Source organism: Magnolia sinica, chromosome 15, assembly GCF_029962835.1.
Source record: "Magnolia sinica isolate HGM2019 chromosome 15, MsV1, whole genome shotgun sequence".
NCBI classification, from domain to species: domain Eukaryota; kingdom Viridiplantae; phylum Streptophyta; class Magnoliopsida; order Magnoliales; family Magnoliaceae; genus Magnolia; species Magnolia sinica.
This window is the reverse complement of record NC_080587.1, coordinates 5,752,906-5,767,215: the sequence shown is the minus strand read 5'-3', so window position 1 is coordinate 5,767,215 and position 14,310 is coordinate 5,752,906. Positions and strand designations below refer to the sequence as shown.

Sequence of the window (14,310 nt, the reverse complement as noted above, 5' to 3'; positions counted from 1 at the left end):
TGAGTTGCATACGGATCTTTACTCATGCTCGGAGTGGTAGACTCTGAGGAGTTTTAACAACCGGTCAAGTGTTTGAGTATCCAGAAGTGGTGAAATCCCACTACCGTGTGTGTGTGGGTTAGGGGTGTTGAAGTGTGGCCGGTGGCAAGGAAGGTACGTACATGGACCCTTTGTTTTTTCTGAGTTTGAGCCGAGGTCAGCCAATGGCTGAGCCGAGTCGAGCTAACACGAGCTGGACTTGGTTCGACTCGATGTACTCTCCTATTGGGGTTGTGTGGGTGTTTTTTTTTTTTTTTTTTTTTTAAAAGTTAAATAAAATTGTCCAAATTATGATTTCCAATTTAAATGTTTAGTAACACAAAATTTAAAATTATATCGTAAAATTACTATTAATCATATTATTTTAGTAAGCATTATGCTAAAAATAACTCATGTGCCTGAAGCTACTTAATATGTAACTTTTTCGAGCTTTTTAACTCATGGCTCTCACAATTCATGTCAAAGGAGCCTCTTTACAAGGGTCAATGTCAAAAGAGGTCCCATGCGGCCCATGCGGTGGACCTTCCACATTAAAGGTGGGGCTCACACAAGGACAGTCTACATAAAAGGTTTGTGCATATAAAGGGTGACCCCATATTAATGTCGGCGCACATATGGATGGTTCACATCAACTCATAGTGATTAAAGGCCCATATTCAAAGCAGGCTAGTATGATCGGTGACCCGCTTCAAAAGGTAGGGCTTGCATGACAGACGATCCACATCAAAGGTGGGCTCTGCAAGATGCGCAGTACTGGACATTAAAACTGGCCCCCACATGATGGATGACCTATATTGAAGTAGCCCCACATGATGGACGGTCCACATCAAAGGTATGCCCCTAATGATGAATGACCTAGAGCCCTACATGATGTTTGACCCACATCGAAGGTGGAGCTCACACGATGGACAATCAACATCAAAGGTGGGCTCCGCATGATGGTAATTAATAATGGTGGGCCCCACATGATGGATGGTCCACATCAAATGTCAGTCCTAATGACGCGTGATCCATATTTGAGGAGGCTCCGCATGATGGACCACTACATTAAAGTGGGGCCTACATTATGGATTGTCCACATCAAAGGTGGGCTCCACATGACGGGTGGTGGATATTGAATGTGAGCCCCCGAGGATAGACAATAACATTGATAGTGAGCCTTACATGATGAATGACCAGTGTCAAATGTGGGCCCTACATATCAAAGGTACATATTAAAGGTTGGCCTCTAATGATGAATGGACCACTCCAAGTGGGCCCCATGTGATGGATGGCCCACATAAGAGATGAGGGCCAGGCAATGAATGGTCCACATCAAAGGTTGGGCCCACATGATGAATGATGGATGTGAGAGGCCCAAACAAACTTGAGAGATAATTAATTATGATACACATAGTTTTCATCTTTTTATGTGATAAGTATGTAGTTGACGGCTGAACATACTTACCTCAGCTGAATAAGTAGATAAGCTACTTACAACGAAGCAACTTATGATCTATGTTTAAAATTGGATGGTGCATGGTTTAATGTTACACGGTGTATGCTATGTTTATAATTTTAGAGTACGTATGTATTAAAGCGTTGGCGTGAGTATTTGGTGTGGTCCACTTGAGCGTTGGATCTTTTTCATTTTTGGGTTCATACTTTAAAATGATCCTAGAGAAAGGATGGACGGCGTGGATAAACAAATATATTATGGTGGGCCCCTCCACACATGTGCCTTTTCCTTGCCATATATGGGCGGGGTGGACTTTAATGGCATGGATTCAATCACGACCGTTTCTTGTGCTGTGGTCCAACTCTGATTTGGGTCAGCCTAAAATGAGCTTTCAAAATGGTTGTATGGTGTGGACCAATCCAGTCAGGTTCCCACCCACCTCGGTGGATCCGACCTCACCTAATCCACTCCCTGCAAGGCTGCAACCCCCGGCGCTTAGAAGCGGATTGCGTAGTGTGTAACTCACTACAATTAGCGTACTGAGTAAACTCTGTGAGGTTTATCATGATTTGTTTATATTATCCACGCCGTCCATACATTTTAACAGATAATTTTAGGTCATGAGAAAAAAAAAAGGAATATCCACTGTTGAAATGGAACACACTATAGGAAAAAGTTCAATTGAATGTCTCCCGTTGAAATATACTTGGAGGGCCACGGAAGTTTTGGATCAAGCTTATATTTGTGTTTTCCATTCATCCATGTCTGTATGATCTTATGAACAGGTTTGATGAAAAATAAACGTCACTGTGGGGCCTAAAAAGGTTCCAACAATGGAAATCATTATCCCCACTGTTTCCAGTGGTATGATCCATTTGATCTTTGGATATGCATAAATTTTGGGCTCAACGCCTTAAATTAGATGGAAAAACGGATGGACGGAGTGGATAGACCACATATATTCAAGGTGGGCCCAACTAAGTTTACTCAGTACGATAAGAGCCTACTGAGTAACTCGGTACGCAATCTGATATCCCGGCGCTTGGACGGAGTTGACGATAGACAGACACCAGGGTCGAAGCGGATTGGCTGGTGTACCACACATCACCAACCTGGTGGCCCACGGTGGGCCCACAGATCTTGTCTTTTGGGCGCGGATTATATACTGACAAGGTCAGTAGCCAAATGGCTACTGAAGTGACGTCACCAAGCTCTGTGGACCCCACCATGATGCGTGTACTGTATCCATACGGTCCAGCCATTTGTAAAGATCGTTTTATGGCATTAGAAAAGAATGATATAGATCTAAAGTTCAAATGGACCGACCACAGAAAACCGTGGGATCAGTCACACCCACCATTGAAACATTCACAGCGCCCACCATGATGTATTTTTTAGATCCAACCTATTCATAAATTAACATAGAGATAGATGAAGTGAAAACAAAAATATAAGCTTGATCGGAAATTTCTGTGGCCCCTAAGAAGCTTTGAACGGTGGATGTCACTGTCCCCACTGTTTTCTATGGTGGGATCCACTTGAGCTTTATATCTATCTCATTATTTTTATCATGGCATAAAATGATCTCTCCAAATGGATGGACGGTATGGATATAACAAACACATCATGATGGGCCCACAGAGCTTGGTGACGTCACTTCAGTAGCGATTTGGATACTGAACTTGTCAGTATCTAATCCGCGCCCTTGTCTTTTAGGATACGTTGACTCTTTTACCGTGATTCACCTCTTGAATCTCTCTTCGCGCGAAGAACCGCAACGCTTTCGCCTTCTGGAGAGAGAGGGAGAGAGAGAGAGATGGGGGAGAAGAGTAGGTAGACCAAATTCCATCTGCCTCCGTAATATATAGTCTATTCACTTCTTCACTCTCTCGAGAGGAGAAGAAAAAGAGTTACTTTCGACCGTCGATCAGGAATGGAACTCTTACAGACGGTCAGGATCGAGATCTTGGGCATCGCGGTTGCCGTCGTTGCTATCGGCGCCGGAGCTGCTTATTTCTATCTCAATAAGAAGCAGAAGGGTATTATATTTTTATGACATTTTTTGTTTTTTTGTTTTATTATCTTATATTATTTTGAATTTATTGGTTTTATTTGATTTCTTGAAATCTTAGTTGGTTTATTAATTTTTCTTGTAATTTAGATTCATTTATTATTTTAATTTCTATATTTTATTGGCAAGATTGGGATTTTGATGTGGTTGTTCTCCAAATGATCTGTCTTTTCTTGTTGTTGTTGTTGTTATTGTTGTTGCTGTTGTGGTCAGAGTATGAATTGCAATCTGCTTTTGCAATTTGGGATTTTAATGAATTGTAATCTACTTTTGCAATTTGGGATTTTCAAGGCAAAATTTCTCAGAAATCTGATTTTACGAGAAAAAGAAGAAAATGCCTCAACTAATTTGAAGTCCAAAAAATGATTTTCCAGGAGAGTGAAATGACCACAATGTCCTTTGTATGTTTCTCTGTAAGTAGTAGTGGAGTCGAGCATTGTGGGGCCTGATGACAACAGGTGTGGTCCACCATGATGATTAGATTACCTGCAAATCAGGTCGATGCTGTTATCAGGTGGGCAACACCATATGAAATAATGTACACGGCCCGGATTCATGTGGGGACCACCTGATTACTGGATCGGCCTGTTTTTTGAGTCGTCGGATCATCTTGGTGGGAGGCATCTATTGGACTGGTTGGTTAGATTTCATATACACACCATATGGGCCCCACAATGCTCAATTCCACCTTTCTTTTACAGAATATGCAAAGGACCTTGTGGTCATTTCGCAGTCCGAAAGGCATGTTTTTGTACTAAAAATCAGTGGAGGCCTTTTTTTTTTGGTTGGTAAATTTGGAATTCTTGATGAATTTTGCAGTAAAAATCCCTTTGCAAGTATGGGTATAGATTCTGATAATTTGGTGAAGAAATACATTGCTCAATCCAAATCGATAACTGGTGTTTTTGTTCGGGGGAGCATCCTGTACTGGCAGGGTGAGAATTTTTAGCAATTTGGGATGTTTATCTAATCTGGTTAGAAAGGAACAATAGCTGTTTTTGTAATGTTAGGGGTTGCCCTGAGGGGGTGTGTAATAGGGTGGAGTTGTGTATAAGGGAATGGATTCCCTGATTGTAGGGTAGTGTTTGTTTCTGTGTTGTTTTTTGCTTTCTTTTGTTCCTGTTTTTGTTGATTTCCTGTTTCTTGGCCGCCGGCCTTAATAAAATTCTTATCTTTCAAAATATATAAATAAAATCTAATGGGACCTACTGTAGATAGGTGATGCAGGGAAGAACTTTGCCGTTGGACCATTCTTGACATTTGATAATTGGGCTGTAAATGGATGGTTAAGAAGAAAATATAGGCAATGACCCATATAGGGTAGGGAAAGTCAACTGGCTGAGTGGATGGTATTCTTTGGAGGGGAAGACTTTTGGTCTATTGTCATTCATCCCAGGACTCCCTTCTATTCCTTGTAGCCAACTACATGCATATGCCTTGGTCCAACTTGGGTTGGGTGTTTATTTTTTAAGAGGTGAACCCAAATTAATAGGAGAAAGGCTAAGATGACGATGACAACGATGATGCCATCTCGGGCAGGGCCAACCAGATGAACAATGTAGAGCAATGAAAAACGGTTTTCACCTATATGCAATGTTGTCTAGAATATAAATTCTTTTAGGGTCACTTGGTTGGTTGTAAAATTTTTAGTTGCAAACGCTTTACACCTGTAAAGAATTTCACAAGCAAACTATTTACATTTTGTCATCTTTAGCTTTAAGTGTTAATGTGTTTATGGGTGAATAGTTTTGCGTGTTTGGCTAACTTGTAAAGCGTTTACCATGTAGAAAGTGGACATTCACACCATAGAGCTTGAAGCGGTAAATCCCGCAGTTTTTTTCTTTTTTTAATAAATTACAAAAAAAGTGCTTTTCTTTTCGAGGCCCTAAGAGAGCATCAATGGACGCACATGATGGATGTATTTGATGTCCTACACCCATCATAGTGGGCCCCGCACAATCTGGAAGGTTTTTAATGTTGGGCATCCCATCACAACTGTTTCCTATTGTATGGCCCACCTGATGAATCAATCAACCAATTTTTTCTTTTTGGGCCCTAGGAGAGCACCAAGGGACACATGATGGATGGATTGGATATACCATACACATCATGGTTAGCCCCACATCCAGTGTGTGTGAATCAACCATTGCTAATTCAAACCCTGAAAGGGGAAGCAAATAGATCAAAGAAAATAAGAAAGAGATTGTGGGAAAGGACCCAACAATCCTGTAACCGAATGCCAAAGACCACGAATGCCAGACTATGAGCAAGCTCTATAATCCTCTAGTCTTGAACTAGAGATTGCTCACCCCTCCATGAGAATTACTCGAAGAAAATATCAATCAACTTATCTTATTTCATAGGCCTATGCTTTATTTATAATCATTCCTTATGATCTACAATAAAAACTATGGAATATAAAAATAGAATTCCTAGCTAGCAAAGATATGAAAAATAAGAAACTACTTAAAAAAATAAAGTATTTAAAGTATTTAAATAAGAAGAATCTAAGATTACTTCTTGCCTAATATAAAAATATCAAAAGAAATTACCTAATGTAGAGATTTAAAAGAAATGTAAAGTAAAGATATTTCCTAATGTGGAGATTTGAAAGAAAAAGGAAAGTAGGGATGACTTACAAACGGGAAAGTGGGCAGTTTTTCTTGTACACACGTGCAGAGTGTGCACATGTAAGATGTGGGCCTTTTCTACAAAATCTTGATCAATCGGCTTGTGTGGCTACTTGGTTGCATCAATTTCACCAGGTTTTGAAAAAAACTCGTCCTTGAGTTTAAATTGGCAAAGATCCTCGTTTGTTGCCCATCTTCTTCAGCTTCATTGGCAGTTGATGGTAGAGACCTACATGGCTAACGGGTAGCTGGTACATAATATGGTGTTGAAACACACACTATCTTTTCCTTTGCTTCTTGTTGGTCCTCCATGTTCTAGATGTCGATTGTGGCCCCTTGGTCACAGTTGGCTTCCGATTTGCATACCTTGATTGATGTTGAGATGGTACTATTGTGTTGACCTCTATGGAGTTTACTACTATGATTGTAGCATTATCCATCTCTTTGACCATCGGATCGTCCATATCTGTTAAACCTTCAATCTTTTCAATTGGATCATCCATCAGTTTGATCTTTTGGTTTTACTTGAATTTCCTTTGATCTGACCATTGAATTCCTCTTATCCATAGATCCAACCAATCCAAAGGAGGAATCCTTTTGAGTTGCCACACTATTTGTAACCACGCCATTCTTTGGAGCGCTAGATAAAAGAGATTGAAGCCCATAAAGCTTTTCCTGTTCAATCAAGGGCTCAAAGCTCTCACCACCTCCTTGAGTTCCTTAAATTCATTTGCAATATCTTCCTTGAATGCTCTAATTTCCTTCTTAACTTCCTGCAAATTCTCTTCCCATGTCTCTTGAACATTCTTGGCCATCATTGACATTTCCGTGCAATGAGATGCTTTTGAGTAGCCAACATGTGGTTGTCGTTACTCGTAACATTTGGAGGGCCATTGAAAGGAATCTCTACAAGACCCATATGAAGATGGGCAAGACTCAAGACGATAGGGGTGATGATCGTGATAGTCAGAATGAGCCAGATAAGCTAGTTTGGCTATCTGTGATTTTTGGATATGGCTCATGCATGTAGTGGTCCACTAGATCAAATGTTCCAAGCACATAGATGATTGCCATGTCTACTGAAATGCTAGAGATGCACAAGCAACCATCTGTAGTGTTGATTGTGAGTAGCAAAACCTCTCAGAAAAATGTTTTTTTTTTTCTCTCAGAAAAATGCTTATTTATATGCCTTCCCTTTCTATTCTTTTTCAGTTTCTGATTTTTGTACTCATTTTCATATTGGTGTTGATTACTTCCCTATGCTGTCCTACCTCCAACATATTCTTCAGTTTTGTGCAGTTATGGGTGTTTTCAGACTCTGAAATTAGCTATTTAATTATCTACCGGTCTGCAATTTCACATGTTCTATTGATTCTACAGCAAAAAGTTACGGACTTCGATTCATTAATTTATTCAATTGTTGCTGTTTTAGGTTGCTTGGACCCCGAGAACTTCAAGGGTTTCAAACTTGTCGAACGCGTGCAGCTCAGCCACAATGTTGCTAAGTTCCGGTTTGCTCTTCCTACACCCACGTCAGTGTTGGGTCTTCCAATTGGGCAACATATAAGTTGCAGGTGAAATTCTTCTTCTTGAGGGTGATCTTTGTGCTTGGTGTTCAGGGTTGGTATTGATGTTTTCAATCCTGAAATATCTATTTTTGGCTTGGATAGGGGAAAGGATAGTGTTGGCGATGAGGTTATTAAACCTTATACACCAACTACATTAGATTCAGATGTCGGATACTTTGAACTAGTCATAAAGGTTTGCCTCATATGCTTTCATTTAGTCATGCAGGCACGCACACTTTTGTGTGTATGCGTGCATGTGTGTTCAACTCATTAAGGATTGAGTCATGTTATTTAAGATGTGTTTAATTAAGCCTCCACACACACACCCACTCCATATGCACCTCTATACATGGTGTGTGAGACCACCAAGCCATGCATCAGGTTGGCGACCATGCAGATGATCTGGCCCTAAAATGATGCTGGCTCACTCATCATGCTGGCAACACATGCACAATGAATGTGGAAAATTGGCCTTTTCTTTCTTTCTCTTTCCTTTTTTTAGAACCAGCCACTCGATGAGTTGACCTGCTTGATTTTGGGTCAGATCAGCTATATGGTGGTCCCCCATGATCCATGGCTCCAATGTCCACCTGCAGTCTTGGCTCGTTTAGCCAAGTGTAGTTGTCCATGTGGGCTTACCCCCACTCTGTTTCTCAGACTTATTTGCATGTTCTTTGTTCTATCTAACTTGTCTGTGTGCTCCAACTTTCGAGGAAATGCAGATGTATCCACAAGGAAGAATGTCCCACCATTTCCGTGAGATGCGTGTCGGTGATTACATGTCTGTAAGGGGGCCAAAGGTATCTTTCCATGCTTTCTAGGATCATCGGTTTTGTACCTTCATAGATGTCCATGTTTGTGACACCTCGTACCTATGTCCAATTTATAACAGTGGTCAGGATGCATTCATTGCAATGTGAAAGTGCACCCACTTATGTTGCTGCCATTGATTTCCTAAATCTTTTCTTTCTTTTGCATGCTTCTAGGGGCGTTTCAAATATCAACCTGGCCAAGTTAGAGCATTTGGGATGCTTGCCGGAGGATCTGGCATTACTCCAATGTTTCAAGTAAGTTTATGACAATCCTGTAATTCCATGTTGGTTGTTTTTAACCAATATTGTCTGACTGCGGTGTATGGTCACACTAAATCATGTTAATCTGGCGGCATAGCTTTTCTATAAATCTGAGGATAGTGTATTCCTTGATACCTGTTTCTGGATGCCCATCAGGTTGCTAGAGCCATATTGGAGAATCCAAAAGACAGCACCAATGTACATCTGATTTATGCCAATGTCACATTTGAAGATATTCTTCTGAAGGTAATATTGCTTACTTTCCTATAGCCTTTTTTTTCCGCTTCATTTAGTAGTATGTTTCCTTAAGTTTGCTCCATTGTCTCTTTATTTTATTTTATTTTTATGGTATATATACGAAAGCGTAGAAATTGGTATGGGTATTGGTATTTGTATCCTATGATAAAAGAACCTCTATCGCCTATTTGGATTGAGGATAAACGAAGGAAAACTACTGTTGATGTGACATTTCCTTAAGTTTGCTCCATTGTTTTTTTAATAGTATACATACGAAAGCATAGAAATTGGTGTGGGTAATGGGTATTGATACTGGTATCCCATGATAAAAGAACCTCTTGCCTGTTTGGATCGAGGGAAAACAAAGGAAAACTACCATTGATGTGACATTTCCTCTATTGGAGAAACAAAAAAACAGAAGGAAATTGATATTTCCTTACAAGGGAGTAAAACTTTTTTTTTTTCCTTCAAAAAATCCAATTGGTGGGAAAAGGGGTTTCCTCTCATTTGATGTTTTAAATGGTTAAATTGGAAGGAAAAAAGGTTTTACTTAGAAATTGCAAACCAAATACCGGAAAAGGGAAAGAGAAGCATTTTCCTTCACTCTTTCTCTAACAAAACAAACAGGTACAAGGTATTTCCTTTCTTCTGTGCTTATGTCAACTTTACACTCGCTTATGTCATCAACTATGTTTTACTTTCCTTTGCTTTTTCATCTTTTTAGGTGGTTTGCGATTGGGTATGGTCTCGCTATGTATTACTATTGCGTACTACAATTATTATACTATTTTTTGTATATATATATATTTTTCATGTATTGTTCTGTATTGATGTATATTGTATAATAAAAATCTATATATTATGAGAGATGTATGTTTAAACATTAGGTGTTGGGATTTTTAATTTATATTATGGGAATAATGTATTTGTCATACCTGTTAGGCTATTACATAGAAATTGCCTAAGACATTGTTCATCAGACTCGCTATCACAGATACAAGTGCAAATTTCATGCCTATTGAATACTTGAGGAGGTCACTATATTAAATTCTAGCTGTTGGTATGCTTTCATCAAGCATTGACAGTGCTCGTTGAGAGAACAATGCATTAAAACACATTTTTCATGACAACCAAACACACTCTTAGTGGATCAGGAAGGGTTATTTGCCTGTCCAATAACTAACATGTGGCAGATGTAGTGAATCCACACCATCCATCTAGTAGGTCCTTTTCATGAATCGTTTGCAGTAGAAATCCAAAACAAATGGGTGATCCTATCCATATGGACGATGTGACCTTCACATGGATAGTCGAGATGAAAATAGATTCGATTGAAGAAACTGATGGCTAGGAATTTTCCAAACATGGGACATATATGGACAGGAACTGCTAGATGGGCAGATTGGATCCTCTTCCCAACCTCTCACGTCCAGTGTTTAGCAACGAAAGTCCGTTCTTCATCCAGCTCAACCAATCAGAACCAGCCTCTTAAGCCTTTCTTGATTGTGCTCTTCTTCATTTATTTTATTTTATTTTGTGTGCCCACTGATGAAACTTACACTTTCCACTTGCAGGAGGAGCTGGATGGCCTTGCTAGTAACTATCCCAATCGCTTCAAAATATACTATGTTCTGAATCAGGTCCGTTGTTGCCCTCTTTCTTAGACATCTCTATTAAAATCTCATGCCTGATACATGTGGTGGTTATTGCGTCTCACAATCTGCCTGTCTTCCTGAGTTCTTGTGAGTATTTTTGGAGTGAGAAACACGAATTAGCCTTTGTTTTCAGGAACTAATTGTTATAGAAGGTTTCAAGTTATCCGCAAGTGCCGATCTGATGGGCCCCACCATGGATGGACATGTCTGAAAAGTTTCCCCATTGTGACAATCGTTGCCGTCCAATCTTTAATCTCTTTTCCATTGATTGTGGAATCGCTTCTCTACTTGCTTTTTTTTTTTTAAAAAAACATGCACTGCCGGGTCACGGATCAAAGGCTGGATTGCTCCATTGAGTGAATTTTGGACCATGGTCCATCCATGTTCAGGCCTATCAGATCAACGATCTGGATCAGCCTTAGGCACGATATGGCAATTGCACCCTATTGAAACTGTTCCCACTATAATCGTAGAATGGTGTCTTATATTGCAAGTGCAGAAACCAATGTTTTAAAACCCGGACTGGACCTTGAACTATTTTCATGGGCAGTTTGGTCAAACAGCCAGTGCAACTGGTGAGACCTGCGCAGCCCATTTTGGCCCAGAAATCTGCTTCATCTAAAATCATAGAAGAACAAATAATTAACAGATATGGCTTGTTTGGTTTGTGATGTTTTGCGCCAAATTAGGCTGATTAATCATGAAATATGATGATGCTTGGTGCAACCAAATGCACCACCAATCTGCTTTTAGCCTATTGTTTTTAGAGGTGGCCTTGATTTTCCAGTGGAAGTCGTTGGTTCAGTCTTTGATTTATGCATTTTTTTTTTTTCAACAAAACAGTTATCTACTTAACTGGCCAGCCAGGCCTATTTTGTTGGCTGGTTCTGGTCCCCACTGGTCTGACTCCCCAGTCTGGCCCATGTTTTAAACCACTGGGCTGAAACCCTATTTTGCGGTGAGCAGAATAGAGAAAATCTATCGAACTGACTACAAATAGCAAGTGAGCTCATTTCTTCAATTTGTGACTTTCATTTTCACGTATCGTCTGTTTTAAATTTTTCCCAGCCTCCTGAAGTTTGGGACGGAGGGGTCGGGTTCGTGTCAAAGGAGATGATTCAAGCTCACTGCCCAGCACCAGCACCCGACATCCAGGTAGATTTAGAACCATATAGCAAATCAATGTCTGTCCATTGTACAATTTCCACAATCTTTGGTGTGTTGAATGCATTCTGAGTTTCGATCTGACGATTTGCAGATTTTGAGGTGTGGCCCACCTCCAATGAACAAGGCCATGGCAGCCCACCTTGAAGCACTGGGATATGCTGCGGAGATGCAGTTCCAGTTCTGATTCTTATCTCTTCTTTTCAAGAGACTTGTGTTTGAATTTTGTAGCGGGTTTTAGCTCTTTGGATGCTCGTGTCATAAATTTTCTCATGCATGATCTTGAGACTGTGAAAACGTATTTTGGCTCAAAATTTTACAGTAGCTAATTGGAACCCCAAAGGAAGTCCCTACACCCAGGGAATGCCTACCCCAAACACTCCTTACGAAGGGATGGCACTCCAATTGCAAGATCTTTTGACCCCTTCTGTGTTAAGAGCCTGTCAGAGACCCTACCTTAGCATTGTTCATGTAAAGGAATCCATAGACGTTGAACCGAATCCGTTGTTCGGTTGCGAGCGATAAAAGGCAGGCATCATAGTGGAAAGAGGAAATGAGAGTCATAGGAGTGTACGGAAGAGTGTGATGTGATTGCCTGATGTTGGGCTAGCGAGCCGCAAGGCCTATTCATCATAAGATCGAACCAGGTTCATTCTTAGAATTGATTATTACCCTCCACCATCCAGTGATTGTTCTCTGCCGGCTGAGGCATGGCGTTCATCAATCACAATTTTAGGTGGTGTTTGGATGCATAATTCTGTTGATTTGTATTTTAGTTTTGATAGCATTTGACAGCTTTGTGATTGTAAAGGCCTGTTTGTGTGCCCACCACTCCAATAAAATTGGATTGGATTTGCTGGAGCTGGAGAGGGAATGAGGTGAATTGAAGAATGGTGCTCCCACCATCCGACTTTTCTCGATTCAGATATTTTTCAGATATAAATTGCGAAAAGTCGGGATTTCCTGCCATCTAAACAGGCCTTCCCTAAACTGCATATGGTGTTTTGCAACCAAATGCCTGAGTCACCGAGTCAACTCGGCTGGGGTGACTAAATCAAAAGAAGCGACTCGTTGTTGTGCAGCTGGTAAGGCTGTTCGGGTCTGGATCCACATTTGGAACCCGTAGTGTTAGATTCGGCTCTGGGTCTGGGTCCAGGTCCAGGTCCAAGGAATCTAGGATGCACTCGTGGATCATATTTAGAACCATCTAAAATCACGTGAAGACATGCCTAAAACATATAAAAGCACTTGGTGGGATCCACCTGAAATTTGGATGCGTCTGAAACTTGGTCGGACCCCTCATCCAAGTGGGAAACACATAATGGATGGGCTGAATTTTTGAAGCACATCTCGGTGGGCACAAAAACTGATTATGAGTGTTTTAATGGAGGGTAACCCCTCTCACCTTTTGTCTGTGGTGTGGCCCCCACAAGTAATGGATTGACTTGGTTTTTAAGCCCTAGGCTCACCATGGAATGGTGCATCTGACTGATGGGGTAGATGTTTGACATGCATCATGGTGGGGCCCACACAGCTTGACCTCATGGGGAGTTCCCATGAGCTCGACGTATAAAACCTTTTATATATATATATATATATATTCCCCTTGTTTTATGTCTTTCAATGGAGGCAGATGGTCAGCAGATCACATGACGTTTCTGCCATTCAATCAAACATGAGTTTATGTGTGTTAATAGAGGCTTAACTCTGTTAATGTGTACAATTAGGATAATAAAGGCACGCAAGAGTTATAATTGACTTAAGTTCTATCGAACCCTGGCTCTGAGATGGACTAATTAAGACCTAATCTGTGGAATTGGCTACCTTCTCAGCAAACAATGGCTACAATGACAGGCAATTTAGAAGGGTCGGGGTTAGTCCTATTAAATGATTTTTTTTTAATCTCATGTTAAGGATTTTTCTTTCAACGATCATGATAGGCCTTGTATTTCTCAATAAAATAAAGATAAATAAACATAATTAAAAATAAGGTTAATAATATCAATTTTATTAATTTGTACTTGAAACTTAGTATAATTAGTAAATAAACAAAATAAGAAAAGAAGCTTAGTAAATAATTAGTAAGTACTTGGTAGATCCAGGTATATGATGATAGAAAGTTGCGGATATTTATATTACTTTTAAGAGTATTGTAATGGTGGTGCTGGATAGTAGCGATTTAAGCTAACTTAAACTTGTAGATATTCTGCATTGTAATTGGGCATGAGTGGATGAAATATACACTAAGGCAATCAATGTTGTATTGTGTATATTAATTGTATTTGGCATGGTATCCCAAGCTCTTCATCACATGCTTGGAGGAGACAAATCCTTACTAGGTTTCCTAGCTTGTTAAGGATCTTTAGCGATTATGGTGCACGGTTGTTTTCTGATCTTCTCAGCCAAGTCAAAGAAATCTTAAAGGTCCTGTACCA

General features: G+C 40.2%; 1 protein-coding gene across 1 annotated transcript; it reads left to right on the top strand.

Moving 5' to 3' along the window:
- Nucleotides 1–3,307: 3,307 nt before the first annotated feature.
- Nucleotides 3,308–12,217, top strand: LOC131227418 (NADH--cytochrome b5 reductase 1-like). The gene is made up of 9 exons (XM_058223224.1): nucleotides 3,308–3,516; nucleotides 7,611–7,752; nucleotides 7,849–7,939; nucleotides 8,469–8,546; nucleotides 8,733–8,813; nucleotides 8,976–9,065; nucleotides 10,631–10,696; nucleotides 11,780–11,866; nucleotides 11,970–12,217. Exons 1-9 carry the CDS (start codon nucleotides 3,411–3,413, stop codon nucleotides 12,060–12,062), a joined length of 834 nt encoding a protein of 277 aa, XP_058079207.1. The 5' UTR covers nucleotides 3,308–3,410; the 3' UTR covers nucleotides 12,063–12,217.
- Nucleotides 12,218–14,310: the final 2,093 nt, after the last annotated feature.